Source organism: Macrobrachium nipponense, chromosome 7 (assembly GCF_015104395.2).
Source record: "Macrobrachium nipponense isolate FS-2020 chromosome 7, ASM1510439v2, whole genome shotgun sequence".
Taxonomy (NCBI): domain Eukaryota; kingdom Metazoa; phylum Arthropoda; class Malacostraca; order Decapoda; family Palaemonidae; genus Macrobrachium; species Macrobrachium nipponense.
The window spans coordinates 28,167,006-28,185,986 of record NC_061109.1 but is presented as its reverse complement, the minus strand read 5'-3'; the positions used below and the strand labels follow the sequence as shown (position 1 = coordinate 28,185,986).

The window sequence follows — 18,981 nt, the reverse complement described above, 5'->3', positions numbered from 1 at the left end:
AGGCGATAGCAAAAGGTCGTTACAAAAATGGAAAAACGTAATTGGAACAGACTGATTATTTTATCAAGAATTTTCGAATTTCAAGCATCGTGGTTTTAGACTGATTTAACTGGAACTACAGAATCTTGGGTTACCCCCGAGGTTGCGGCAGCAGTATTCAGGAAAAATCGACAGGGTCTTCTGATCGGAAGGATGTTCAATTTTCCCCTAAAAGCTGGAGTTCTCTCTGGATTTTTTTTTTTACATTTACCAAATAAACAACACTATTTAACGATCATAATTTACTAGAGTTAAGGTAGCAACGGGAACTTGTAATAAAATATGTCAGGCTTTGAATCATTAAAAGTACAATGGCTATCAAACTTGCAGACTAAGAAGATTTTAATGTTTGACTGTCATATCATTGGTGGCATTTAGCCAAGGGCATCCTTTTGTGGCAAGAATTTTGTGACTATTTTTATGTAACTGGACTGCTGATTATGTTTTACTTCCACTTGTCGCAAAACGAGTAGTCTGGTATAAAAACGAAGGGAGCAGTCCAAATGTGACACCCAATAGTTTAAAACTGAATTTAGGTAGGACATCATTTCGGGCGATGAGACTAAATTACTACCTTTCTTCGATAAGTTAATGGACTTTCCTTCGACAAACAGCAATGGTGACTGACTTTGCTTCTATATCAGTAGGTCCATGAAACGATGATGCTGAATACAAGCAGTCCATTTGCATGCAAGAATATATGTAGTAGGCCTTGCAATACAAACCAAATTCGCATAAAATATCAATGTTACTAAAATTAAATATTCCAGGATTATATAGAGCAATAAAGGAAGTTTTACAAGGCGCAAGGTTTCCGCAAACAATAGTGCTAACAAAGCAAAGGCCATCTTAAGGCTTCGCTTTGGTAAAGTATAGGTTTGTGCAAATACGAATGTGATTAAAGACCGGGGCAGACGGCGAAAGATTATGACCTCTCACGACTTACAATTCTTATAATTTTACGGAAGGAACTCCATGTTCTGGAAAGTTTGCTCTTAAAAGCATATCTTTCTACTAAGCATGAATTAATATCAACAAGAAATGGACAGTTTATACAATTTTTATACTCTGAAGCCATGTGACTGAAAACAAAATACTAACGGAATGGAACGCATCTGATTCCACTGAAATAGGGGACGTTCTCACAAAAGTTTGCCGTGAAACGTTTTGCATTCACCTCAGATAACTGATCCCAAGCAACGAAATTTGTCACCGTTTCAGTTTGTCAATTTCTAAAACAATATAATGTAATTTAACTGAGAATTAGGTAAAACGAAGGTTAGACGCTGATGAATCGGTTATTTATGATCTATTTTTATACCCACTGGCCATCTACACATCTTTAAAAACAACAATGGAAAAACATCAAATGAGAAAATGATTTTAAAATAAAAAAGGCGACCAGTCAGAAAAGGAGAGAGAAGAAAAAAACTAGATATGAGAAAGACAATATAGTATTGAGTTCAAAATCATTCTTGCACAAAACCACTATCTGAGACCAAACGCAATTAAACATTTTGCTTATCAAAGTACGTAGATACTACTGGGATAATAACAACACTATATTACAAAATCCCTGACCAATAAACACGAAGAGAATGAAATTGTAATGATTCCTGATATATTTAGCTACCATTTTTTTCTGATTCATTTACTCTCATCAGCAAGTAACGGATGAGTGAGTTAAAAATGCAAAGTAGACAAATTTTGAGTAAAATATCTACAGCTATTCTTCGGCAAGCACACGTTGAAGCAATACTGACTTGACGTCTCAGTGGGAATAGCAAAAGGACACGTTTTTCATTCCATTCTCCTATCTTAAAATGAATTCACAAATCAAATAAATTCGCCACCCTTCATGGTTTTCATTGCTTACTTATAGCCACACCATTACTTTGCTTCAACATTAAGTCGGGTTACGTATTACAGACAGTGATCTATTGTCAGTTACCTCCTTATGCATTATGTATTTTACCTTATTTCTCTAAACTCAAAGTACTGATTCTTCACACGATATGTTAATTTTGAACGAGCAGACAGAATCACTAATCGGGTAAAAGGATAAAAATCGATAAATAACTATTAACAAATTATATATATACATACATATAAATATATTATATATATATATATATATATATATATATATATATATATATATATGTATACACAAACGCACACATACACACACATATATATATGTATATATATGAATATTATATACTATATACACACACAAATATATAATTATTACGTTTTTCTATGCTGTACACGATAAAAACTGGGACACTAACTTAATGGGCATTTACATACTCCACCAACACAATTTGAACTATTTTTTATTGATCATAGCATATTCTTGATAATAGACAACTGTTAGAAATTATCAACCTTATATTTGCAGGATAAAAGCAAGTTATATGAAACAAAACAAGATAAACTGAAACTTTGCTGCGAATTGGTAATTTGTTTGTTTGTCTACTTCAGCATCTTGTAAAACTCCACCACTCATGTCTTTCTAAGGTTTATTTTCCACAAATCTTCACTCATTTTCAGGCTCCTGTCACAGTTTTCATCCAAGTTGGTCTGGGTCTTCCAATTCTTCTGGTGTCAACAGGAGAACAACTCACACAAACTCGCCCTCCCCTATATTATTATCTCATCTACATATAGAAGTCACGTCATTTTCCTTGCGGAAGCATTTCCCCTCCTGCCCTACCATCTATATCCTATTATTCTTCTGAAAGCGTTAATCTCAAACCGACAAAATCTTTAAGACGTAGTTTTATTGTCGAACCATTATTTCATTTTCCGTAATGCCACAAAAAAGTGCTGCACTAACGTATAATCTTAATTTCGCATGCAATTTCCGCAAACATGATTTGCACACTTAGTTAGCGTCCCTGAATCCCCCCATCAACTAAATTACAACTCAGTATAACTTTACTTGATATCATTGGTCTTAAACATTTTCAAGGATCCTCTCTCTTTCTATTTTCATTTCACCCCAAAGTCTACTGGGAATAAGCATACTGAATAATTTATTAGACAGGTCACCTTTCTTTGGTGCCTATGCTATGACTTCCAATTACCAATTATCAGGCTTTGTTTCTTCAGTTGTTGTTCCGCAAAAAATAGTCTAGTGAGCATCCAAGGTATTATATAATTTTCATTCAAATCATATGCGAAGTAATTATTTCATCACAGCGGAGCGCTTTCCATCTCTTGAGTACCGTTACTAATAATTCCGCTTCAAAATTCGTTTACCATACATTAGTACATTTAGGTCTTGTTCAGTTTCTGATAAATAAAAACACCTCAAAGCCGTTATTCAAGTCGATACAATGTTCCGCTTACTGTTATCTTCCCTTGTCTCCTGTTACTGTTATCATTAACCCATCCCTCTTTCTCCTTCCGACTGGCATTTGTCTCATTGCTCTGGCAGCATCATCCACCTGTTTTCCTTAATATTCTTACTTATCTCTTCTTGCCCTTTGTTCAGCTTTACATTGCAGGCTGGGATACTCAACGGCGAGTTCTTTATCTCCTCCCCGAAATTTTTCTACATAAACCCTTTGATTTTGTCTCTTTATAGTATCTCACGTCTTATCTGACACTCAAAATCCTCTCAGTGTTTATTTAAAGAAATCTTTATTATATCTAAACTAGAAACTCAGCCAACGTTTTTGTCAGGTGCTTCTCATTTCGGCTTTACTACGGCAACAACAAGTTGATGACCACTGGTGACTCCTGCTCCTCTATACCCCTTAACAGTCCTGAGTAATCCTTTTCCCTCTATTAACAGTTATGTGATCTATTTATGAATGCCCTTGTGGTGGAAAAGAGTAACCCCAATTCCAAAAATATCTGCAGAATAAAAACGAATAAACTGTGATCAATTTTCTTTTGAAGTGTCTCTCAGGCACTCCATACCAACTTATGCAGTCATGTCACCAATAGCAGTTCGAATATCTCTTTCTGGTATTTCATCTATGACATTTTATGTGAAATTCACCTTGTATTTCCAAAAGGAGTTCATTTTTTTGGCGCATACCACGCTATAATATTAATTTTTCATTATTCTGACTTAAATCTTGCAGTAAGTAACCTACTGCTCACTGCTCTCCAACCAGTCAAAGCCTTTTCTGCATTTAACAATATGCGAAGAGCGCCGGAATTCTCGCCATTGACTTGATTTTCAGATATTTTCAGGGATGTGACCTTCGATGTAACCAAGTCTTCTTCCTCAGCAGCTGCATCACAGAAGCAATTCATTGTGAACGAAAACTGCATCGTTTCTACCATTTATTCATTTAACCCTATTTTATATTCAAAATAAGAATAGCAAATCATCTTTAGAACAATCAATAAAAGTATAAGCGCAGAAACTTTTGTTGTAACCTCAATATTTTATTTACTATTTTCTATGTGGAGTTAACTTTTGACCTATGGTAATACTGATAATAAGACACGGCAAGAAAACAATTGTCATGTGTCTTCGTAACATTCCAAAATGTTGTAGAATAATGATAAGGGAAGAACTCATGGCTGACATGAACGCTGAAGGAATATGTAAATCTGAGAACAGTTTTCTGAAGATACTCCTAGGATTATGAAAAAGCAATAAAAGTTGGAGATGTGAGAGAAATAGTGGAAAATATATTTCAATGAGTAACTGGGATGGGATGAGTATGTCTCAGTGAAGGAAAGGATCTTACAATAGATAAGAAGAATTATGATAAAGACTGTAAGGAATATAGGACCATAACACTATTCTGTATACCTAGACGCTGTGAAGAAAAATAAATAAGACAAACGATAGAAATTTGGAGGAGGGAAGATGGTTCCCGAATCAGACATTTTTCATAGTTCTGTGAGCAGTATGGAGGGCAAAGAGAAAAAAAATCAGAAATGCATCAGAAAATTCTCGTAAAGAAGCTTAAGAAAAAATGAAAGAGATGCAAAATGGATAGAGGTAATGACGGATTTTGAAGATCAAAGCAAAGTTCGTGTAACTACTATTAAGAGGATGGGAATGTTACTACTTTAGATTATCTTCAAAGTGGAACTTGAAGACTATCAAAATTCTGTTCAAAAGAATGTTGACATGACAGAATAAGAAGGAGCGGGTTGTCAATGGAAAGCTGATGCCCAATGTTTGAAGGTGAGGCTGTGATGATTAAGAAGCTGCATTCTGGTGAAGAAGAGCTGTAAATTGTTTATGAAAGGAGAAAATTGAAAACCTTTGCTTCCAAGAAAACTGTTAACATAACGATGGAAGACTAGAAGTGGGGTGACTAATACAGGTATTTGGGAGCTAATGTTAATATGATGGTAAAAACTGAAAAGTGACGAATCGTATTGGCGACGATTGTACGGAATTCCTCAATTTTGACGAAACAAGGATTGTTGTGTTAACTTTTTTTTTTTTTTTTTTTTTTTTTTTGGGGGGGGGGGGGGGGGGGGAGGGGGGGGGGGGCAGGGGGAGACAAAGTAGAGTTAAAAAAAATGTTTAAAAAATATGTAAACTGTATGGATCAAGGAGTCGTAACGCTATTACAACTGGTTAACCCAGATGAAAAGATGGATCGTCAAATCATAATGTTATTTATTTGATCATTAAGGGAAAAGCTGGGACGGAGAAATGTCATAAGAAGGTTCAGCCACAATTCTGCTATCTTGACTTTTCCTAAAGCCTACCTACCGCCCTTACGTACGGGGAGGCGGCTTATTGATAAAGAAATGCAAATTATAATTAATACTTGTAAACAAATCCAACTGGTCATATACTGAAATAAAATCAATCAAATTTCATCGGATCAAAGAAAAGACACTCTTCATCCAGCAAGCACCTTGTAAATTGTCTTGACATCAAATTTCTAATTATAGAATAAAATATTAAATTAGGAGCTCAGTAAAGTACGCTTTCTCAGTATAAAAGTAAAATTCTTGAATATCAATTTTATGATCTACAACCTAATGACCTGTCACTGCTCGTAACGTGTCCTGCCCTTTCACATTCACCTAAAACTCGCTATTATTTTGACTGATGAGAATATTAATGTTCCTTATACACTCCTTAGCCAATTTGAACCTAGATGCCAAACACCTACATGGCATTGCCTATGCTACACACAAACACTCGGTACTCAATGATGCATTCGCAGGAAGACTTGACCACACACATAGGAAGATCTGTAAGATCTGTTTGTGAACAGATACTTGGAATACTAAATATCACCACGATGACGTCATATTGCTTCCACTGTCCTTCTCCATTGCCGCAGGAATTCATGATATGAAATTTGAAACTCATTTGCTGCAGTTTGAACAAAGAAGATCTTATCAGCCCTTCTAAAAGATAAAATATTTAGAGTAAAATATACTGGGATGACAATTCACTGGATAAAAAGAGCGGTATCTTATAATGATTAAAATTTAATTACTCCAGGGCAAGGCTACCAAGAGCTAAATAAAGTAAGATGAAGTTCTTACATACAAAAGGAAGCAGGGGAAAAAAGCTACTTTTCATAGTTCAGTAAATTCTACAACTAAAACAAAATGCGCTTAAAAAGTACAAAGACTAAATGTCTGCGCCCTCCCAATGAGGATGAAACAATTGAAAATGCGATAATGAAGTAACTAATGATGTCATTCTATCATAAGCTCGACATTCCAGCATCAGATTTAGATCCATCGCCAGAACTTAGTATTTTAGAATATTTCTGATATGTAAAGACTATATTAAGATATATATATGTCTAGTTATAATGAAATTACCATTAACACACAATTCACACACGGAACATTTTGTGAATGGGAGTGCAAGTCACTGAAGAAATCACTTACAAATCAGTGAAGAAAGAACGATTTTAACATTTAAAATAAAATAAAAGGGGCGAGAGAGAGAGAGAGAGAGAGAGAGAGAGAGAGAGAGAGAGAGAGAGAGAGAGAGAGAGATCCACGCAAAACTATACAAGGTCAAGATTGTAGTAGGATTTCTACCCATCAGTAAATTTTCAAACTTTCCCGTTACCATTAAACTTACAGATGTGAAACAACATTACGTAACTCGACGAATTCTTTACTATCATCAACTAATAATTTTTACTGGAGATGCAGACATATAAAGGAAGTAGAAATAGAATACTACAAAATACTAACTGAACTCTACCAGTGAAAGTGCAATGGGCAAATCATGTAACTTGTTAATTTTATATGGTCCGACTTTGCCATTAATGTGATATATATAAGGGCGGCTATAAATAACATTGATGCACATCGTGAGCGTGGAAGGTTGAAATTATGTTATTACCAAAATTCTCCGCTAATGCGAGAGAATGGTAGAAAAATAGACTGGAAAGAATGTTCACCTCTGAAGACAGAATTTTCTAACCATGAAAGATTAGAGCAAACAAATCAAAGTAAAAGCGTAAAATGAAGTTAAAGAATTAAGACAAAATGACAAAGTTGCTACCGAAATCAACGAAATGACTAATAGCAAAGTCAGCATCACTATCTGTGGCAGAATATAGTATATCGTCTTTATTCTATCGATATAAAAGGGGATGGGGTGAACATAAATATATATAAAACATTTGTTTTCTTATTTTCGCTGAAACACACGACGTGGATATATATATATATATATAATATATATATATATATATATATATATATATATATATATAACACGTACACACACACATGTATGTCTGTATGTATGTATGTATGTATGTTTATGTATGTATGTATGATGTATATATATATATATATATAAATATATATATATATATAAATATATATAATATTCTCTATATATATATATATATATATATATAGTATATATATATATATATATATTATATACATATATATATATATATATAAATATATATATATAGATAATAACTTATATATACTATATATATATATATATATATATATATATATATATAGTGCTTTTCACCCTCTTTTATCAAAGTGGCTCCAAAAAGCTTGCCAGAAAAGTTTGGTAATTTTTTTGGCACTTTTCTTCAGAATGCCGCAAGAAAAGTATGGATTTATATAACTTTCCTCAGACTACAGAGGCTGAAGGGTCCGTTAGCCTTATGACTGAGAATCAGAAATTGAAACGTGGACGACGTTTTTCTAAGTGGTATCGCTGTTAAAACAAAATACAATCTCTGCAAATCCTTTGAGAAACAACAACATGACGGTGACTACAAATATTTCAGTATGATGACTGGACCGAACGAGACGAGTTTTCCGGTGAGAAAACCCTTTCCTCTGAATGATGAATACTGATGCCTATTACGAAACACTTCTACGAAGAGAGACGTGACCGAGAATTCGAGACTTTCATTTTCGGTGCCACGGCGTGATCTTAGTTCTTTGGACTGCTTCCTTTCGTCTTTTGGTGGTGAGCAAATAACAAGCATGAAACTCTTGGTACATTTATATAAATTAATACGAAACTAAACTATGAGAAAACAATGATGTATATTGTAATATTAAGGGTGTACTGCAACTTAGTTCCCACCATAGTATGTCACAAAACTCCTAGAGCCTTAACGGAAGCTATAGGGAATCAACGCCTCTCGAATTTCTATCCAGACTTTTATTGAGGCGCTTAAACTTGACGACTTTTAAGGTACTTACAGAAAATTGTCCAAGTGGCTGATTCGTTAGAAACCGAACATTAAAAACGGATGCATTTAATGTACCATACCTCTCTCTTCCCCTCTCTCAACGACAGTGAAGATCAGAACGATATTGAATTTTCACAAGAGTGGGGCAGAGGGAAAAATAAATTCTCCGGTCAGATTGGGGACTAATTTATATGATATTTTGTTCAGGTTTATGTTAAATAATGCTTTGGTTAATTTGCCTCACAGGTGATTCTTAAAATAATGGCTTAATAATTCTAAAGCTTCTCTTTATATATAAATACAAACATACGTTCATACATACATCCATAAGCTACAATATGTACATTGACGTACATGTATTTACACACGTGCATATACTTATATACTATATCAAATTAAGAACACTATTTTTCCATCAGAAATAGAATGCAGAAATAGAGTTATTTAATTTTACTTGTGCACTAATCGCTACAGTAACTTCCAATAACGCAAAAACGAAACTTCAAAAGGAGACTCGTGAAAAATAATAATTTTAATCTTACAAACAAACACTAAACACACCACAAAGGTCAGAAACGCACAAAGGAAAAGTACAATTTTAAACGTATTTCAGAAATTCAGAATGATAAGAATTCAGTCTAGTTGATGACGATAAAGACTGAAAACTGTGACAATCAGCAATATTATCATGTTTATCAACAGACGGGTATTATCCGTAACAGATCTCTCTTTAATTTTGACAAAATAGGATTCCTACTGTACACTTCTACATAAAGCTCATCCTTCTATTTGGAAAACAGTGACCATTTGAAAATTGCCTTCGCCATGCAGAAGAATATTTTACACAGATGTCTGCGACACAATACATTTGTCATGGAGTGACATCATTTGGTAACAGGATGATACCCACTCTTCGCTGAACTCGACTCTCAAGATTCATTATCTTGATGATACACACAACGTCAGATATAATCTAATTCTCCTCTTTTAAGTAAATTTAGCTCTCCATAATTCTCTGTCATCAAGATGGTCTGAGAGTAATTTTGTGATGAAACATTCAAATGATTGATTGAAAGTTTGCAATTCAGCTCGTTCATTCAACAGCACTCGTCGAAAAGTTTCGAGGAATCAAGAATAAAAAAATGATAACATGCACCCGAAGCGGTTGTAACTGCTCTCATTCTAAAACAGGAAGAACGAAAAGATGTGAGAGATTTCTGTGTTCTATACTAAGAGAAATATGAAAAAAAAACCTAGCAAGATAGTGGAATGGTAACTGGAAAATCACAAGTAAAATATTGCGTCTGCTTCTTTGGCAGTCATACATAAAGCTTTCCATACTGGTCTGTATAATTTAAAGAAAAACATCCGCGCCCCACCAAGAGTAATCATGCTCTCACATCGGGCTCTAACTCTGAGAAAGAAAAATGAAAATCACATGTTGAAAAACACGGCAACAACCATTATTCATGCGAATAAAATAAAAAAATGAAAGAAACAAAACAAGATTAAAACAATTTAAGGAAATGCTTTTGTACTCGTTTACAATTTAGCCTTTTTTGCTTAAATATAAAGAGGAGGAAAGGGACCCTTGCAGAAAATCTTAAAGGAGGATGAAGACATGCAAATGAACAAACGGATAAGCTTCCAAAAAAGCCTTAAAGCCACACATGGGAACCACAAAATACCCTGAAACCACAAGCACCCTGAAATGAAACTGGGTTAAGACAACTGCAAAGAAAAATGGAATGAAATAGATTTCACGAATAATTCCTGTTCTCGGAAGTGAAAAATCTTTATAACAATGACACAATTGGTTTTCTATAAACAACGCTAACTTAAGGGCACTGGTTTGTTTTCCTTTCAAGTCAAGAGCAGGAACACTTTACGCAATAATACTGCTGAGTCTGATGATTTCATAATCAAGGCAAATTACAAATGACAACCGATGCGGTAGAATCCAATCTCACTTGTACATTGAAACATGAAAAACATTACCTTTATGATCTATAAGGAGATGACTCTTTGGTAATAGTATGCTGAACAGGGAAATGATAGTGAAATGAGAATGCTTCCCTTGTCAAAGTTCAGTTTACTCTACATAAGATTTGTTTTATTTTGCTAATCTGACAAATATATTTATGTTACTTATTTATGTTAAGATTAAGGGAGATAGGCTAAACACTGAACTATATCTAAAACGCTTCATGATTTGTTTTTCAAGAAAATAGAAACCAATTAAGATATATCTCCCATAATGTAAAACACTATGTAACAGTCTATACATTTTGTCAGCAGATATATACACATATACAAGAGTATATGTATATAAATGCATATATGTAATTATATATACTATTCTTGATAACTGCACAGCACTGTAACCACGAAAGACACCAAGAGGAGGGACGATCACATGTTGTACTTACCGATGAACAGGAAGAATATGAGCAAGCCGAGTTCTCTCATAGAGGCCTTGAGCGTTCTACCCAGGATCTGAAGACCTTTGGAGTGGCGAGACAATTTGAATATTCTGAAAACTCTCACCAGTCGAATGACTCTTAAAATGGCTAAGGACATGGCTTGCTTGGACCCCTTTTCGTGCGGAGAGAGAGTTTCGGCGGGGATGACCATGGGCGCATGATCCTCTTCGGCCACCACCGTTGCCAAGGTGATAAAATAAGGAATGATAGCCACTATGTCGATAATGTTCATGACATCCTTCATAAAGGCTCCTTTCAGTGGCGATGCGAAAAATCTCACTAAAAGCTCGAACGAAAACCAAACGATACAAATGGTTTCTATGAGGAAGAAGGGGTCGGTCACTTCGGGGACTTCGTCCTCTTCCACCACGGTCCCATTGGTCGTGGTATTGAACACCTTGTAATGCTTGAATTCCGGTAAGGTCTCAAGGCAAAAGATCACAATGGATAAGAGGATAACAATCACTGAAATAATGGCAACCACTCGGGCGTTCTGCGAGCTCTCCGGGTACTCGAACAGGAGCCACACTTTCCGCTGGAATTCGTTCTCCGGAAGCGGTCGTTCCTCTTCTTTGATGAAGCCCTCATCCTCCCTGAGGTGGGGTCAAGGCCAGGTCAAACACACCCAGCACGAGGGTAGGATCCCGGTGCCCAGTGACACCAGGCAGGGACGGTCACGCCAAATCCCAAGGAAGAGGTCAGCAACCGATGCGCCGTGAAGACATCATTGCGGGAAGAGAGAGAAAAACAAAACCTTAGTAATAATGATAAGGAGAATTTTCTAAATCTACCAAGTCTAATTTCTCATTTGCTTCTCAAGGCTTAAGTTTCTTAGCTAAAAAATGAAGGAGGTCACGTATGAGTCTGAAATGAATACACCTGCAATAATGATGATTATTATGGTGAAAACAAATACAACAGAAATCCGTACTTACGGCATATATAAAATATTAATGACAATAATGACATGTAAAATTTGTGTTCAGTGAATTATGAGTAATGGAAAAATTCCATACAGTAACTAATGATAATGGTTAATGATTCTGGATTAGGTCGCCACATCGACTCTGAAAGCCAGGTAATTCTGCCTTCAATATAAATATTTGTATTGATATATATATATATAATATATATATATATATATATATATATATATATATACATATATCTATATATTATAATAATTAAGTAATATATAGCTATAGATATATAGATATATATATCATGAGAGAGAGAGAGAGAGAGAGAGAAGAGAAGGAGAGAGAGAGAGAGAGAGAGAGAGAGAGAGAGAGAGAGAGAGAGAGAGGTGTTAGACATGGAGCGATGTCAAGAATATCTGAAACTTCATACTGGATGGCGGATTGGAAGATGAATAAAATAAGGAATGTTGCCCTGAACTTACGAAACATTTACATTTCCTATCCATAATTACAACTGATTTAATCGGTGTCTAATAAAAGACATCATCAAAAACTAAGAACGTAACTAACTGGCAAGACATTAAAAACACAACATTCTGATGGAATAATAATAATAGTATTATCAATGATTTCACAAACTGTCATCCTCTCAAAACATTTAGTGGTCATGGCAAAATGGAAGTCAAAAGGAATCAACTGAACACTGTTCAATCCAATGTTTAATGTGTCATCTCTGTTTCCTTTCGCAAGACCTTTTTCCCAAAAATTTCAAAAGGAAAAGTAATCAAGGTCTCGATCACTTTACTAATATCATCATTCGAGATAATGGAATTCAATCAAGGTAATTAAGACGCTCAGAATTCACACAAATATCAGTGAGAGAGAGAGAGAGAGAGAGAGAGAGGAAAGAGAGAAGAGGGAGAGAGAGGAGAGAGACGAGAAGAGGAAGAAGAGAGAGAGAGAGAGAGAGAGAGAGAGAGAGAGAGAGAGAGGTCGTGAATTTTAATGAGTGATATAAAAGCTGCCTTTATCGTTACCTCACAAGGAGAGGTACAGAAAAGGGAATGAGGGTTGGCAGGCGAATTTGGAAGGGATACGTTTGCCTTTCATATTTATGAACCTTTTCTTAATACTGCTCACCTGAAGGAAGAAAAAAAAAAAAAAAAAAAAAAAAAAAAAAAAAAAAAAAAAAAAAAAAGGTATCTGAAATTTTAACAAATGAACTTCCTGGTTTGAAGTCCTGCGTTACAAGCTCAAGAAGTAGCTCAATTTTAACCTATTTACGCTTATCTACACTTCACTCTTCCTTAGACAGAGAAGAGAGCTTCTATGAAACGTATTATGTCTAAGAAACATAATCATTCCTTCATTTGTTATCTATGCTATTCACATCAAGCAGATGTTATGAAATTATCTTTTATTAGAGAGAGAGAGAGAGAGAGAGAGAGAGAGAGAGAGAGAGAGAGAGAGAGAGAGAGAGAGAGAGAGAGAGAGAGGTTTTCTTCAAGGGTAAAGTTTAACATTGTTTTAATTTTGGACTCCGGGACGCGGCCCTTAGAAAGTGCGAAGTTTTCCTAACGGGCAGAACCTAGAAAACGCTTCCAAAAATTGGTCCAAGAGCAGCGACAGAAAGTTCATGGAGAAAATGATGTTGAGGTTCTAAAACAATAACAATGAAACAATAAGCAAACCAGGAAATATCTCTCCATGGAGATTGCAAAATAAATTGATGCTAATAAGGAAAATCTTGAGATAGGGAAAGTGTGGTATCTTTTGCAACGTGTCATTATCGTTCGAAAGTGTCTGCTGCGGGGAAAAAAACAAAACAAAACAAGCAAAGACCACGAATGCCTGAACCTTGACGATGACTGAAAATAAAGACAGACTAAACAAATACACATGGAGAAAAACTGCTAATAGCCTTAAAAATGACATCCAAAGTTACTATAGGCTTGATAATTCTGTTGCTATACTAAGTCACATATTTTGAGAAAATCTGAAAATAAGGTTTGCAGTGAGGATGAACAACGAAAGAACGAGGCAGTTTTGAATGAAAGGTTTCCTTCCTAAATTATGACTAATTTTTGAATAGAATCGTTCCTTCACATTTCGTTAACTGTTAAGTCTTGAATGGTTTTGGCTGTATTTCTTAGCTGACAACTGAGATCTATTTGCAGTTTCCTTCAGTTTTCCCGAATACTGAGCGCTTTGCTTTCTCTTCTGCTAGTTTTGATACTGCTTATGATGACTTGATTAATATGTCTTGGCTATATTCCTCAAATTACTCGATATAAAACTTTTGAAAGCCAGCAACAGCAGGTTCATGTAATTATTTTGTAAATTATATTATTCAGCCTAACATCAAGGTATTTATTTGTAAAAGCTTCTGATCTGCGATGTAGGTTTGGAAATCCTCACTTGCAGTGACTACGTAAATCAGTGCATCAAAAACAAGAGTCGCCTACTTTTCTGAGCGAAAAATCACAAGTCTAATTACTTTCTGTGATATGATTATTATTTTTTTATAAGCATTCTATGTTAAAAACTAACAAACAACTGTTAAAGGACGAAATCCTATGCCGAGTATTTATAGATATCAATCTAAGAAATGAACCAAGGAAAACAAAATAAGTGAATCACACTTTGAAGACATGTTATAGAACACACGAATGGAGGCATTCCATGAATTAGCTGCAAAAAGTAAAAATGCACTGCTGATTAAAATTTCAAATACATATTTGTTATTAAAAGTTAAGACTTCCTTCAAAACCCTTCCGTAATCTGATCTCAATGTTTGAACACGAAGGATAATGAAGGAGTTCCCTTAAAAAGTGCTCTATAGCTGAGGAGCAATGGGTCCTATGATACATGTGCAAGTTACAGGTCGGTGTGCAGGGAATTAAGAGACACATTATCTTCTGGAGATGGAAAATCAGTCTTTCCTACTTCTTGTCTCCACTTAGAAACTTGCAGATGTATACCTGTGCTACGGATTCTAAATGGAGAGGAGGCAGTTGGAATAATTGTTTTATATAAAAATTGCATTGGCCATCCCATCTCTTTGGGTTATCCAAGATTTTTTTATCGTTCCTAGCTAGTGACCACCCAAAGGGTTTTAACCCGGTATTTACCCACCATTGCGGCGTGTTTAGTACAAGCCCGTTGGGGATTACCGTAAAAACACAAACAAAAGACTGTAAATATCCTAAAGGAAATGCCCCCAAGAAATATTAGTCCTAGATAAAGACCACCAAAAATTCTTCGGGGTCACAAATTTTGGAGAGATCCAGATTATTTCATGCCTCCCGACCTAAAACAAATTTATCAAGAGGTGGCTCGCGATTACGCACAGGTATCTGGAAGAGAAAAGTTAACCAAAAACTTAATATTCAAAAGGCCCCATGATGTCGTTTTGCTTTTGTTCCTGGGCGTAGTTAACGGGTTCTCATCCTTGGATAAAGTACTTCAAAAAGTTTGATTTTTCAATGACTAGTATGTTTCTCAAGGTAAATTTGTCAAATGAGTACTTTCTTCACATTACTCCGCTACATATTGATTTTTTTTTTTTTTATCTTGGAAGGAAGTAACTAAATTTGTGATACGGTCTTATCCAATAAGCCAATGATACGAGGGTTACCATTAGTTTCACCCGTGCTTACAATAGAAAGTACAAGTACTTTCTAATATTTACCACCTGGCACGAGACTTTAACCACAGTGCTTACTTGTGTGCTGACGGGGTTGGAATGATTTTCTGGAATTTATATTGATAAAGCTGAATAATAAAAGTTTCATTAGAGACAGAAAAATACTCAGAATCTGATCCAGTACATGACCAGAAAAATGAGCACTTTCCCTTCTCAGGTGGCAAAAATCATTAGATAGACGGAATTTATGAGCATAACTAACACGCTGAGCAATAACAATAAGATTTTACCAGGAATAAACCTTGTGAGAATGACAAAATAATGAAACCATACCATACTTCAATCACAATATAACAAATGAAACAGTCAGCATTATTATATATCCCCTTGGGTATACAAGAATCATAAATAACGCGAGCGATTTTGAAACAAAATAGAAAGAAAAAAGAATCGATGTATCACAATCAGATAAGAGCGACTGACTGATTACAGAAGAGATTTAAAAACACAAGTTGGACAAAACCAAACGTCATGAAAGGAGGCTGTAATTGCACACCAAGAAAGATAAAGAATTAGGAAAATGGGGCGGGAAAGGATTTCACGAAAATATTTCGTACCGACACCCAAAGTGAAGATAAAAGTCGTCGTTACAATAAAATGGCTCAAAAAGAAGATAAGACGATAGTGAAGAGAATGAGAAGGGACAGTAGTTATGCTAGAGAGGAGTCGGGTGGGGTTGCTGTACAGATAAGGAGAGCCATTACATTTTAAAAGGAAACAAAAGGAAAAATGCTAACGATGACTGGCAACAGCCTGAACACAAGCGAAAAGGTTGTATGATATCAGGTCGAGAGAGATGCAGTGTTCCGAGTTGGAAAACTTCCTCCGCTCAGTTCAGATGACAATGGAAATTCAAAAATTAGCACCTAAATAAATGAAATTAGTTACGAATTTCATAAACTTTTACCAAGGGGTGTCTATATAATAAATACACAAACAAATATATATATATATATATATATATATATATACATATATATATATATATATTTGTTATATTCTATATAGTATATATATATATATATATATATAGTCTATATATATTACACAAACAAATATATTATATTATATATATATAATATATAATATATATATAGATATATACAACATTATATATATATATATATATTATTATATATATATATAATATATATATATATATATATATAATATATATCCTGGGGTGTGATAATGCAAGTCAGAAAGGAATAACAGCCTGGTACTGTGACAGTACTACTCAGTCACAGATGTCCAAGGAAGTGCCGACGGCTAAGGACTCATACGCACAAAATTCCTAGGTAGAGGAGGCGCGATACTTCTTGGATGGGAAAATGCTCATTAAAAAGCGAAAAGGCCGATAACAGCAACGCTACTCCCTTTGGATAAGTTGGCAAATATCACTTAATAATTTTATACAACTGGCAAAGGTAGGTTTTGGAGACGCCCATACCCTAAATGGTTTAAACCACTTTCATATTTCTACCGAAAATAGCGTAGCCTGCCTGCAACCTATCCTCTTTCACAGTTTGACTGTACTTATGTTAACTGGTTAAATCACCACATTTGAGTCATACAGTGCTAAAGCATGAAACCAAAATTTCCCTCTGTCTCTCTTCCTAACAAGTAGATTTTTCCTGAATGTTTTAAAATCACTGTTATTTTGTTTTGTTTCCTGTTATGTAACTCAGTTTCGGCACGTTTTTTACTTCGATATCTCATCGAACAACAACCTGCATTTCAATTTACCGGTAATTCGTAAATACTGATAAGGCATATGGCTGCTTTTGTTCTTTCAAAGTATCTAGAACATTACTTGGTTTCAAATGGATAGAGAAAGTTCAAAATGTGGTGGCCATGATTGAAATTCTAAGTCCACGAGAAGAGCGAAAGATAGTGGACGAGGATGCCAAAGAAGTAGGATCTGCCCTGTGGCTGAGTGATTAAGAGAGAAGTTTCCTAAAGGAGTACAGGAGTTTACACAAAGTCCTACTGCACCAAAAAATCAAAGTAGAGAGGCATTTTCTGAAATACAGACCGAGGAGAAGTGAGGGGAAAAAAATGACTGAGGATTATTTGGATAATGTGAGCAAGATACAGGCAGAGAAAGAAATAGCGCTGTACAGGAGTGAATGCAAAAACATGTGTGATGAGTAATAAAAGTTGCTATTAGATGTTGAAAGTATTTTCCTGAAAAGAAAGGGGACTGAAGAATAGATGGCAAATGCTTTGTTTAAATTCCACGTCACAGCCAAACATTATGATGACGAAAAACCGCTACAATTATCCGCCAGAAAATCTGATTTATCAAGAATCCAGTGATCAAAACTTCTAGAGGGAAGTCAGTCAAAATGAAACTTCAAATGCAAACCATCGAGGGAAATAACGAAACAATATTTAAAAATATGGCAAAACCCTGGAAACTTTATTTATCTTTCTTTTTTAATGATGTGCTATATGATAAAGCATCGTCTGAAAACGATACGGTGATTCATACTAAAATCGGAGGCAGTTCGGTTGGTTGCTCTGCAAGTTTGTAATATCAACGCTGCCAATGCTTTCTGTGCAACCGCTCCCACGAAACTCTTTAAAGAAGATCACATGAAATGGAATTGGGCTGTGAAGTTATATCCAATGACGTTGACTTGTTCTTTTCACGTGGACGATAAGTCCTCCCATGTCTCGCCAATATTTTTTTTTCTTTGTAGTTTACCTGTTATATAAATATCATTAATTACATGTATCGTAGTGTTTATTTTATAAACATAAAATGAGAAACATTATAGTGCTTGGATATGACATACAGCCTGAAGATGGAACTTCATTCGATAATGCCAAAATAAAAAGATGAAGGGATCTGACTTAAGGAAGCAACTTCGGAGGAAGGAAAGGAAGGCGTGAGGGAGGGAGGGAGGGAGGGAGGGAGGGAGGGAAGGCCAAGCACAGAGGAACGTATTGATTCTTACTAAGATTTGTCCTTTGTAGCTGCTGGAAGGAAAAATCAAGCGGCCTCATATGAGGTCACCATTAATAAAGCTATTTATACGTACTACAGTTTTGTGCCACTATTATGGCCTGGACACACCGAGACAGTACCGCGGATGTGTAACACTCTGGCAGAGGCTCGACCACCGTACTTTCCTGCACGATACTTCTTGTTGGTTTATGTCACAAGTCTCTTTGCT

The 18,981-nt window shown here is 35.3% G+C and overlaps 1 protein-coding gene across 14 annotated transcripts in view; it reads right to left on the bottom strand.

Annotated features, from left to right (window-relative positions):
- Nucleotides 1-18,981, bottom strand: part of LOC135217790 (potassium voltage-gated channel protein Shaker-like) — a 693,892-nt gene that overhangs the window by 51,030 nt on the left and 623,881 nt on the right. For all 14 annotated transcript variants that reach the window (XR_010315194.1, XR_010315196.1, XR_010315195.1 and 11 more), the window contains one exon: nt 11,120-11,766. Coding sequence is in view for 11 of the 14 variants with exons in the window: in XM_064253828.1 (XP_064109898.1) it covers nt 11,120-11,766 (647 nt within the window). In the remaining 3 variants the exon portion in view is untranslated. The remainder of the gene's footprint in view (nt 1-11,119; nt 11,767-18,981) is intronic.